The 12284-nt window shown below is 32.2% G+C and overlaps 2 protein-coding genes across 2 annotated transcripts; one reads left to right on the forward strand and one right to left on the reverse strand.

The window, feature by feature from the left end:
• Positions 1 to 806: 806 nt before the first annotated feature.
• LOC119828600 (homeobox protein MSH-D-like) lies at positions 807 to 2425 on the reverse strand. Its single transcript, XM_038350811.1, has 3 exons — positions 2278 to 2425; positions 1464 to 1627; positions 807 to 1338 (listed from the first exon to the last, which is right to left on the reverse strand). The coding sequence occupies exons 1-3, from the start codon at positions 2423 to 2425 to the stop codon at positions 1030 to 1032; spliced, it is 621 nt and encodes a 206-aa protein (XP_038206739.1). The 3' UTR covers positions 807 to 1029.
• Positions 2426 to 4761: 2336 nt separating this feature from the next.
• On the forward strand, positions 4762 to 12132 carry LOC119828455 (aldo-keto reductase family 1 member A1-like). Its single transcript, XM_038350608.1, has 6 exons — positions 4762 to 4958; positions 6928 to 7108; positions 7559 to 7746; positions 9960 to 10198; positions 10760 to 10910; positions 11905 to 12132. Exons 1-6 carry the CDS (start codon positions 4887 to 4889, stop codon positions 12046 to 12048), a joined length of 975 nt encoding a protein of 324 aa, XP_038206536.1. The 5' UTR covers positions 4762 to 4886; the 3' UTR covers positions 12049 to 12132.
• Positions 12133 to 12284: the final 152 nt, after the last annotated feature.

Consider the following 12284-nt stretch of genomic DNA (forward strand, 5'->3'; position numbering starts at 1 on the left):
ATTGATTATATAATTTGATAAAATATTTAAATATAATTAATTGACATACTACATGTTAATGTGTTGTATAGTATGTCTTTACAACCGCACAATGATATTACCTCCTGTATATAAGGTCATGATTTAACGTTGCTATAGGAACGGGCATATAAGATAATTCATTTTTAATTACATTACCGTATCCACGTAGGTCACGATCAACATATATCGGTGCCAGTTATTTTCTTCGTATCATTAAAATATTTCGAATATGTATAATTAATGTCGTTTAAGAATTTAGAGATTCATTTAAAAAGAGAAGATACTTAAGTGTGTTTAAAATTGAGAAACTACCTCCTGGGCTGGAATGTGTGAAAAGTAATAACATTTTCGCAACGAACTTTTATGACTAACAACAGCCCATAAAGATAAAAGTCCAATATGACAGCATTGTCTATGATAATCGTCGCCCTAAGAATAAGAATGAAATATACTCTTCCTTATAACGCTTAAATAGATTGAAAAATCCTAAAAATAAATAAGCACTAAAACATGTAGTAAACAATTAAAAGAGCCTTTAGAAATATGCTATGCAATATTTGTGAGTGCGTGAAAAATATTCTCATAGGCAAAATTATTTTACAGTTTGTTACAATGATTGATCTACTGTACACAAGTGTTAAGTATGTTATGTAATTGTTGTAATTGATAGAGTCATATGTACTTATAGAGAGTGTAGTAGTGCCTTATCAGTCACTTGAGCTGTCCTTAATTAACCATTACTGCGTTGTAAACGATATTAAAACAAGGAAAGTACTATTACATAATATTTATTTGAATATAAACACTAAGTTTCTATCACAGACTACACAGAATATACAAACTACTCATTTTCTTTCCTATCTACATCATTTAAAAGTACCTTATCGATTTTATTTACATTTATCATATTTTAGCATTACAACCATTCAAAAATGTCCTTAAAATTTCCCTTGCGATGCATAACTAATGTCATGTACCTGTATCATAAATGTATAACTAATAGCGATATCAGTCGATGGCTTCAACATCCACAAGTGCGTCATGACTACTATTATTTGAGTCGCTCCCTGAGTCTGCTTGAGCGCAAATATTTTTAACATAGTCTATAATTTGAGGTTCAACAATTCGTTGTTGAAACACAGGACCTGTAGATATCACATCTTGCTCAACTTTGGCAGACGAAGCAGTAACCCATATCCCTCTTGGCACCGAAAATCTTTGGTGGGTCGATGGTAAAGCTATGCTTTGTGGTGGTTGTATATTGGAACTCTTTTCCCTTCTTTCGCGAGCTCTCCTATTTTGAAACCAGATTTTAATCTGAAAACAATGTCTTCGATATTAAAAGATACTATGTAATACATAGGAAATATTGAACATAATTTGGTAATTCCGTTATTAAACGTTTCCTAATTTTTGTATAACTTCAGTTAAGTTTGTCTTACTCGGTCATCTCTCAATTGCAACGCCGCGGCGAGCGCTCGTAATGCGGGAGGTGCTAGGTACGGCGAGCGCGTGTACGCGGCCTCCAGCGCGGCTGCCTGCGAGGCCGTGAAGGGAACTCTCGCGTGCCGACCAGACCGACGTGACCGACACGCTGTCGTGGTTCCTGGTTAATTTCCAATATTATTAATGTCTATTTATAAATAATAACGTAGCCGAAATCAATCACGTAAACTACAGTTTGGTATTAAACTGAATAATTACTAAATTGTTTGATTCAGCATGGGTAGGTAATGTCGGGTTAAATAGTTTGGAAAACTTAATGGAAATATAAATGAACGGCTACTACTACATATATACGAAAATATATGCGATTTACATTTGTTAATGCATAATAAAATATATGCATTCTATTTTTTTTTTGTAAAAATGACAAGCAATTTCAAAATGTTGTTGCAAAAGAGACTAAGCAATTGAATTGACTTTTAATATTAAGTAGAAAACTTATGTTATCAACGTTTTTCGATTTGGTATACAATCCTGTATAAAAACCCATTTTTAATTAACCAAATAATATTGAAATCACTTAATTATATCGCTTCAAATAATTTTATTCAACCTGAAAGGGAATAATGCTTCATAGTTAGCTAATGCGACACAGGTATTCACATATGTGTATATAATTAATGGTGTAATGAATCATTCAATTTTATAGCAACAAATTCACTAATAACACTTCATCTCCTGCACCATGACGAGGTTGACAGCATAGTTGAAATATTTATTTTAAAACAAAACAGTCGTGTAAGTACTAACGTGGTAGCCGCGGCGGTTGGTACCGCGTGCAGCACACCCAACTGGGCGCTTCGGTAACTTCTCTACTATTCGAATCATCACTCAATATCCTCTCAATACTAAAATCTGAATTGCACTTAGAACTGGACTGCGCGGGTGAAAGATTCATGACTAATCAGGATAAACTGCCGCTCATCCCTTATACATTCAAAATGTATATAAAAGGAGGGGCTTCGAAAAGACCCGCCTCGAATTCAGTTGCTTAAATGGGGTCGCATCCCTTAATTTTGATGCGTATTGTGTGTTATCAGTGGTTACATCGATGGTATCACGCACCAGTGACTTCACGAGTGTTGTGACGTCGGTTCATTCATACGCGGACTTCAATAGGAAATTGATACTGTTTACACACAAAAGAATGTTATTACTTTAAGGGCATGTGAGAAAATTAATTTGTAATTTAGATTATTTTACTTTGTGAGCGAATAAATTGACTTGTAAACTGATACGGGCTTATGAGATTAAATTATTAGGTATATTTCACATTGTATAGTCAATCATGTTACATAATATAAAAACGATGCAATTTTCGACATTTTTTTTTATTTAATTTTTTTTTTTATAAAATACAAAAGTATCTCATAATTTGGCTATATGATTTTATTCTCTTTTTAATTCTTTAAACCAAAAAAAGAGGAATATGTTAAAGTACGTCTAAAAAAAAGAATGTGATTAATGAATTTTTAAATTTACGCACTTATAAACTTGTGTTTTGTGCTAGCGATCCTAGTGATATATGTATTGTAGACATACATATATAATACTCAGGGATCACGCATATATTCAACGATAAAAATAATTGAAATCGGTCGTGTAGTTCCTGAGATAAGTGCATTCAAACAAACAAACAGTTCAGTGTAATGTTTAAATTATTATCGATAAGTATAGATTTATTAAGTTAAAAAAGAAACTAGTAATGCAAATAATATTTATTAAATAAAGAAAACACTGGAAAATAACGAACAGGTCGAAAATATCGGACTTAGGAAAACCTGATCACGTGACCTGATACGTGTGATAAGTGTAAGGGACACTATGTTTTTATCAAGGTTCACAATATCAATATACCTAAGTACCTAATTAATATATTGTAAATATTAACTGAATTACTATTCCGATGAATCTAAAATTAAATTTTAATTGCACGGTATATATTACATATATTATATACATTAATTAAAATGCTTAGGTATAACCATAGTTACATGTACAATGTACGTTGATTTTTATCTGCCATGATAATTTTATTAAAAATATAGTATTCAAATACCTTTTTATTTCAACAGTTGAGACGTTGATGAGATGTATGATAATGCAATGACGAGACATAGCCATCAGGACAGACTACTTGAACACGAAAATAAAATACATGCATAATTGAAAATCATAAAAATATATGCATGAAATATACTTACTGTTGCTTTTGAGGTCGTCGCGTCGGTCACCATCAAATGGTTTTAGGATTTAAAGAGATTAGGACCGTTGAACTTACTGAGCTATGATAATTATATAGTATATATCTATGTATATATGTACAGTATACAATTGTATACAAATAAACCTAAGAATTATTCTAAACATACTCAGTAGGTATATATAGGAAATACAACAAATGTACCTATTTCACTATAATCGGTTAATAAACAAACACGACAATTTTAACAATTATCTTTTTAATACAAACAGCTACTATTGTATCTCTATTAAGATATCATCAACTGATTGTGCAACCACTAAATCCGTATTTCGAGTGTCACATTATTTTATTGTTGTGGTTCTTACAAATAGAAACGGACAAAAAAAATTCCGCCTTTATTCTTTGGGGACTAAAGAGATGGTTACAATTTAAACGGTATTTTTTATATACAATCAAGAGACCTATTTAGCATTGAATTTTGTACGTTACAATTCCGGATTTTTATCCGCAAAAATCTGCGTGCGCTATAGAATACTTTAACATTATTTAAAAATAATAAGCTATATTGAAAATATATTTAATTATAATGTGTAGATAAAAATACTGAAGTCTAACTTAATTTATCAGAACGAAACCGCGTTCAAATTGTCAGCATAATATGTATATTAGATGACACGCGGGACGCACCGGTTTACAAATAAAAGAATTATTAAAATTGGTTCACCTAGTCGAAAGTTCTGTGGTAATAAAGCCAAAAAATACATTCGAATTGAAAACCTTCTCCAACTATTTCGAAATCGGTTGATAAAATTAAAACGATTGTCTAGTCTCATCTAATTACCCTTATATTTTTTTCATATTTCAATGTTAAGCGGCTAACGGCATTCAAGTATTAATAAATTAAAAGTATTGTTATTTTATTTTTCTTAAATTTCATGATTTCAATTATCTCTACAGCTTGTATAAAATACACTAACGAGTGCAACGCATAACAGACAACAATTTAAAACCTGTATCGAGGTTGCATTCGCTCAAATTACTCCTCCCACAGAGACTCCGCCGGGCGTCCAACGGCACTACACGTCTTTCTAGTTATATTGTAACTGTTTAAATACCAAAGCTAATTATTTGTTATTCAGTCTATTCACAAATCATGTCGGTACCAGAATATTTTGTGCTCGATAATGAAGATCGTATGCCCAGAATCGGTTTTGGAACCTGGCAAGTAAGTATATCTAAATAGCGTTAATTATTCCTTTTTTTTTTGCTTTTTGCTATTGAATGTAAAGTCTTGTTGACTATGAATAAATTGATTTCACCATTTTCATTACGATATAAAAAACTGACAGAATCGTAAATGTAAGTGGTATATAGGTACCTGATAAATAAGTAGCTGTAAGTAGATATTCTAACGGTGTATGTTATAAGAATTTACTAATCAATCAGTTTCTAATGGAATAAATTGTACCCTTGCAACACAATAACAGTACTTGTACGGTACTTGTTGAAATTAGTCCATAAATTATCACTTATTCGATTCCCACTCACAAAATGAGCAGCTGATGATAACAAACAAGTCACTAATTATGTACTATGTTGCATAAATTTATTTTAAGATGTCCTAATCGCCTTTATTTTACCTTAGTGAAGCAATTTTTATTGTTAAAAGAGCCGTATTACTAAGACTTCGCTGTCCCCTTGTCTGTCTGTCTTTCCGGCTTTCACTAGGCTGTCATCTCATGAACCGTGATTGAAAATAAAAAAATATTTAGAGACGCGTTTTTGTTATTGGTGTAACAAAAAAAAGGTAAGTTAAGCAATGGTTGGTACCGTCATAAATTGGATGTGTGACCAATTTTTTGGCCTTTGCTATTTTGTTTACTAGTACGGAACCCTTATTGTCGCCAATCCGACTCGCACTTGACCGACTATTTGAAATTTTTATCCGACAACATAAAGATGCCTTCACATTTACTTAATTCTAGTGTCAAGGTGTATAAAGTAGCCCATGCGAAAATAAAAACAATGTTAGGCATTAACGGTACTTCATTACTATTATGTGATCAAATTAAGATAAGTGCATACAATTTTGAAAGTGATACGTGAGAGTAAATTTAAAAACAATACATAAAAGTTTTACCTCAGTATATTATTATGGAATGTTTCGTGTATATAGAGTGAAAGATAAAGCGGTCTTAAAATAATTTATTTGGAAACGCCACATTCACTCATTTTCCTGTTTTTGCTCAGAAATAAGTTCCCGTTCATTGTTTTCGGAGGTGTTCATTTCATTCATTTTTTCAAATGTTTTTTCCTGTGTAGAGTTTGCCATTTTGATATCGCGGCTTTTTAATTTCATACGTCGTTTTATATAACTTTTGAATAGATTCCATTTGGTTTTGTGTAGTTTACAAGCTGAATCGACAATTATGATCGGTTTCTCGCAGCATTCTGATACGTACGCATTGTCTGCACCACAAGAACATCTGCCACTGCAGAAGGAATATGTTTCGCTGTCATCGTAGTCTCCTCCGCTGGAACCAGACAGACCTCTGGATGTAGAAGCACGACACGCGTTATCTTGAGACCACTTTCCGTTCACATCGACATCATTACATACATTTGAGGATGACACTGATATCATTGATTTAAAAATTTAATTCATTTAACTGGCTGCATTTTATTCGCCAATACTAATGCTGTGTTTTGCTTTAGATCCTTGAAATGATGCATTCATTGTAATTTATCCTAAGATTGCACTAATTTTCATCTGGAATGACACAATACAGTTAAAAAAAAGAATTAAAAAGTATCGTTACGCTCGCTTGAAGGTTGTATAGGGCATCTCAAAAATCAAACAAGTTTTTGCCATAAGTAAATAAATTTTTGTAGGTAGGACCTATATCGGTCAGGTAGTACTTAAGGATGGATTAAGATACTCAAAGAGAATTTTTGGTTAGGTAGTTTATAGGTACAGTGTTATCGAATATATTTTGTACTAAATGCAATAGAGATAAATAGAATGTGTGATTTATATTGAACATACATTTGCACAAAATTAAAATAATTGTTATGAATAAACAATACACAATTTTTTATGAATAAAATGATTAAATGAAACTTAACTACCTGTTTGTAGAAGGTATAATTACATAATTCTAGATTCCTAAAATATAATCATATCTATTATTTAGACATCAGATGATGTGCTGGAAAAAGCAGTTGATGCAGCGCTGAAAGCAGGTTACAAACATATCGATACGGCAAGGGCTTATGAAAATGAAGCGACTCTAGGCAAAGCACTAAAGCGCTGGATTGGAGATGACGAGGATAAAAGAAAAGAACTTTTCATAGTCAGCAAGCTGCCCCCCGGAGGTAAAATATATCTGTCATTGAATTACGTTATACTTTTAGAAAAAAAAAAACTGTTTAACGCGATTTATTCATTATATTATTAACCCGACGTTTCTAACACTTTACATCTCCACGTGACCACGCTCGCTGTAATCATAGTAATAATCTTTATTACTACGATTTCAGGACTTTTTTGTATCTGGTCAAAATTTAGCAAACGCACATCTTTATTCTACCGTATATATAACTACTATGTAGTATAGCATAATGTTATCTGTGGTATCACTTAATTTTTCATTTAAAATTTATTTTCTTTTATAATATTAGTGGGACCATATTTAATGTATGAAAAATCACACTTAACATATATATTTTTAAACCGAATCTATTCGTAGATTTACCCATAAATAGTTCTATATTTTCAAGTTTCTACATAACTACATAATTGTTACGATTGCTATTATGTTCCAGGAAATCGACCGGAACTTGTTGAAGAGTACTTTCAGGCCTCATATAATGATTTGGGACTAAAATACATTGACATGTATCTTATGCATGTCCCGTTTTCTTTTGAACACGTTCCCGGAGATCTGCACCCTAAAAACCCAGATGGATCTATGAAGGTTGACCTCACGACAGATATTGTCAGTACTTGGAAGGTTCGTTGCATTGAGGAATAAATAACAATCGGTGACAAAAATATCTCTAAGAAGCCTACGGTTATTTGCTAAACTTTTTGTTGAATGGAGAACATCTAAAAAAATTAAGGTTTATCTATGAAGCAAAGTCTAAAAAACGATAGAATAAGAGTAGGAGTTTAATTATTACAGTACCCAAAGGTAATGTAGCCGATCAAAGAAAATTATACACATATAGAGATTATATAGTCTGCAATTTGTTAAATTTGTCTGACACGTTAGTTTTCAATCAAACATTATTCAATAAAATTTATGTTTTGGTCAATATTCATCAAAAAAATTTTGCGCTATTTTAAAATTATCCTTGTAGTATATTAAAAAAGGAAAACTATTGTCAAATTCATGATGGGAGTGTCTTTATTCCACTGTATACGTTGTGGTGAAATAGAAAAATGTGTCGTACAATATGACGAAAAAAATGTAGTTAATAACTACCGAACTGATGAAATATACAAAGAGTGTAGTTACCCAATGTGTTCATCAAAAAAATGCCTGCAATTAGAAACCGCAAACAAAAAGAAAAATAATAAAACAGATATAATACACAAAGGTCGTCCAATTACAAGTCAGGATTTTTTTTCGTGGACGAAAATATACAATTCCCCTGTTTTTGGCCATAAAACAAAAAATAACTTAAGCAAAGTCGATAGCAGCGAAATTATCAATGTAAAAAGTAAATTAAAAGAAGACATGAATTTAAAAGATAAAACAATCACAAGTGAACATAAACCTATAACACCACAAACGACAATTCAAACAAGATCGACATCTATGCAGAGAATACAAGGAGATGTTACGGAGAACAAAATTTGGACTAAATTAATTCCCAAATTAATGTGTCCTTGTTGCTGTGGCGGCGGTGAAGATCAATTACCAAATATCACCAAATTTATTGACGCACCTGAGTACAACACTCATTCCGAACACGTTGATAAATCGTTCGATAGTGTTGATTTACAATGTAAAAATAGCAACGTTTATCCAATTCATTTAGATGCATCGCTTTTAAGTATAATGCGACTTCGGGGCAGTGTTAAAAATAACAAATTACCTAAATTGTATGCTAAAGTTTTAAAAACAATGATGCGTGATGCATATAAAAATGTTATATGTATTTTTCATAATATTTCTCAACTTTAAAAGTACTTTATTCATTTTCTCTGAATTATTAAAATTATTTACCTACCTAGCTACTACCTTTTATATGTCTAAAAGTACCACATATTTGCTTAGAGATACTACGTACCTACTTTTTGCGAAATTTATAATGACAGTACATGAATAATTGAGATTAAGAAAATTAAAACGCAAAAATCAAAATGTGCAAGAACAACAACAATAATCTATCAGCAAACATACACATTTTATGTGATAAGCAAAGTAGACATGGAATGGAAAAAGTTACATCACAGCATGAATTTAAACGAAATGATCAGTGCAATGCAACCGAATTTTTGTCAAATGTGCCTAATCATGCGAAAATGAAAGGAAATCACGTTTTTCATAATCTTTTCCCGTGTTTTAATAAAAATAGAAACATGAAAAGTTCTGCTAATGCGGATAATCAAACATCGCAAGCCGCAAGAAAAATAAATAAAGCACATGAGAAAGTGCAATCTACACGTACATCTTGCAACTTTTCAACTCAGTATAATGCAAAATCCAATCATAGCGTCGAGATAATATCACTTGTCTTATCGAGATCCTTGTCACGAGATTCATCGTTGCAAAGCATTCTTAGTTTAAATTTAAATAAAACGCAACTAAAAAGACCAAAAAAAGATAATGCTTTGTATATAATGATGCGTAATATACGTAATAAATTCAAAACGAAGAAAAACAAAACTCCTAATAGATTCAAGCGGAATAATGTTATAGTACTACAAATGCCAAAGCAATTTATGAACCAATCCACCTCGCGCGAAATAACCGTTAATCGAACAGTGAACAAGAAGACACAAAAATCTGAAAAACAAGTTATCATAAAGGACGTTTCCGAAACTAACATAAGCGTTGAACCTAAGCAAGTCACTAGACCGACCGATAAAATTTGCGGGCCAGGGGAAGTTTTCTTTAAAAATATCTAAAATCTCTTAAGTAAGATTAATTAAGAAAATTAATAAAAAATCGAATTGCGATTATAAAACGAGTAACTTTTTTTTTAAACTTCACAGGCGATGCAAAAGTTAAAAGATTCCGGTAAGGTCCGCCATCTGGGCGTGTCTAATATGAATGAAGAACAATTAAAACGCTTATGTGAAATAGCAAAACCGGAATGTCTTCAAGTGGAGGTGCATATTTTATGCCAACAAAAACCACTCATAGCTGCGGCCAGTAGCTTGGGAATACCTATTGTAGCTTACTCACCATTAGGCTCGAAAGCTCTTGCTGATATGCTGTCTACCAAAACTGGGTATGTTTAAATTAGCAGTCTTTAAAAACACGCTTTCTTTATATATCACATTATATAAACCTAATTAAAATATAATTCTACTTTTGCACGTAGGTCAAATGTAAATCTTAATCTTAATATATATTAATTACGTGTCCCTTTGTTTGTCAACGATGGACTCCTTAACTACTCAACCGATTTTAATCAACTCTGCACACCAAGTGCAGTTTGATCCAACTTAAAAGATAGGTAGATGGAAATTATTTCAATTACGATAAATGACTGCTCGAACGGAGCCGGAGCGTGCAGCTAGTTTACTATAAAGATTTTAGATCAAACATAAGGGTCCATCGTTGCATTGTCATTATATTGGTCTTGCATTGTTGTATGAACTTACGAACAAATTTAAAATTTCACTTATTTATAACTGGAACACATCGAAGATGTAATAAGATTGCCTACAATCCGCCTCATTTTTTAAGTCGGATAATAAATGTGTTCAGGTGTGAGAAGTCGAGGAAACGAAGTTATCATGTTACAAAGGTATCTACATTGTAAAAGCAAAATAAATTAACATTATAGGCGGGAGTACCCGAGTCAACTCGACTTGCCGGCAGTTAAAGAAATAGCCGAGAAACATGGTCGCACTCCAGCCCAGATTTTATTGAGATACCTATTACAGCATGGTGTGGCAGCCATTCCTAAAAGCACAGACCCTACAAGGATACAACAGGTGCGATTTTGCATTAAATATTAAATAAATAACAAGTAATATAAAAGCCCATCTTTCCGCCCGCGTTGTTTCCATAGGCGAAAGATAGAGTCCCCGCATGGATCCTGTACTCGTGATAAAAACTCTCGTATGTTTTTTTTTGGGTCTCAAACTATCTTTGTTTCAAATTGCAACAAAATCGACCAAGTATTTGAGATTAGCGCATATAAGCAAATAAACAAACTGTTCCGCTTTCTATATGAGTATAGATAGGTAAGTAAAGTAATATTTTACCTATTCTTTTGTACTCCTTTTCAAGAAAATTGCGTGGACGGAAGTCTTATGTAGATGATTTTAATTGTAAAATAGAGACAGATTACATAATGTTAGATGTTCTTCGAAAAATTGTACGAAAAATATATTTAATCAATAAAAAAACATTGCACATTACCACCACATGCATTCGATACATACACGTGTAACGTGTAGTGTCAAATGCATGGTAGTACTGAGTACGCGTATATAGGTGAGTAGCGAATATAGCTAGATGCTCTTTTTTATGGTTATGGTCGAAATTTGATGGGCAATGACTTTTAACAGTTATTTTCTAATAATATGAAACTGAATAGTTTGTTTGTTTGAACCCGCTACTCTAACGAACTAATGAGGGCTTACTGCCATCTTGTACAAACCAATAGGCAATAGCGTAGAAACGCTTTGTTTAAGGGTCTAAGACAATCTTACTTTAAATGACATCGTGAAATTTCAAAAAGTATTGTCCCAGCCCTGCTTAAGAAATTAATATTCAAACACACAGTCAACAAAAGATTTAAATGACATGCGGTTTAAGAGGTGGCAATAACCCCCTTAGACCCATGATCCCTGAGTGCTTTAATAGGCTACATTTGTACCACGGGCGAATCTGGGAAGGATAGTTACATTTATAACTTGCTAAGTTAAAGCTTCGCCAAATTACCATATAAAAAAAATAATAAAAATAAAATTTCTATTTCAGAATATCAATGTATGGGACTTTGAGCTTAATGAGGCAGAGTTTAATGAGTTAAGAAGCTTGGATCAGGGAGAAAACGGGCGCATCTGTGACTTCTCTTTCTTTCGCGGTGTAGAGAAACATCCGGAATTCCCTTTTAAAAAATAACTTCAGTATGCAATAAGTATGCACATGGAATGTTATATTTAATTTTACAATTTTTCCCTATTAAATATCATCCAAACACACACACTAATTTGTTTTAATTTTACATCTAAGCTAAATAATTTAAAAAATACAAGGTGTGAAATACCATTTCCAGATATTCCTATAATTTTAACTATACCGTATTAGTTGAAGCGTTTTCCTATGTTTAACTTTGACTAATACTAATTATTTTAATT

The sequence above is a fragment of the Zerene cesonia genome, chromosome 8 (genome assembly GCF_012273895.1).
Source record: "Zerene cesonia ecotype Mississippi chromosome 8, Zerene_cesonia_1.1, whole genome shotgun sequence".
Taxonomy (NCBI): Eukaryota; Metazoa; Arthropoda; class Insecta; order Lepidoptera; family Pieridae; genus Zerene; species Zerene cesonia.

Bases quoted from the DNA above. Each gene is read 5' to 3' on its own strand.
- LOC119828600 (XM_038350811.1), bottom strand. From the start codon at position 2,425: ATGAATCTTTCACCCGCGCAGTCCAGTTCTAAGTGCAATTCAGATTTT. The intron at 1,628-2,277 runs GTTAGTACTTAC...GAAATTAACCAG, and splicing joins CCAACCGCCGCGGCTACCAC to GAACCACGACAGCGTGTCGG. The intron at 1,339-1,463 runs GTAAGACAAACT...CATTGTTTTCAG, and splicing joins TGCAATTGAGAGATGACCGA to ATTAAAATCTGGTTTCAAAA.
- LOC119828455 (XM_038350608.1), top strand. From the start codon at position 4,887: ATGTCGGTACCAGAATATTTTGTGCTCGATAATGAAGATCGTATGCCC. The intron at 4,959-6,927 runs GTAAGTATATCT...TCTATTATTTAG, and splicing joins TCGGTTTTGGAACCTGGCAA to ACATCAGATGATGTGCTGGA. The intron at 10,911-11,904 runs GTGCGATTTTGC...TTTCTATTTCAG, and splicing joins ACCCTACAAGGATACAACAG to AATATCAATGTATGGGACTT.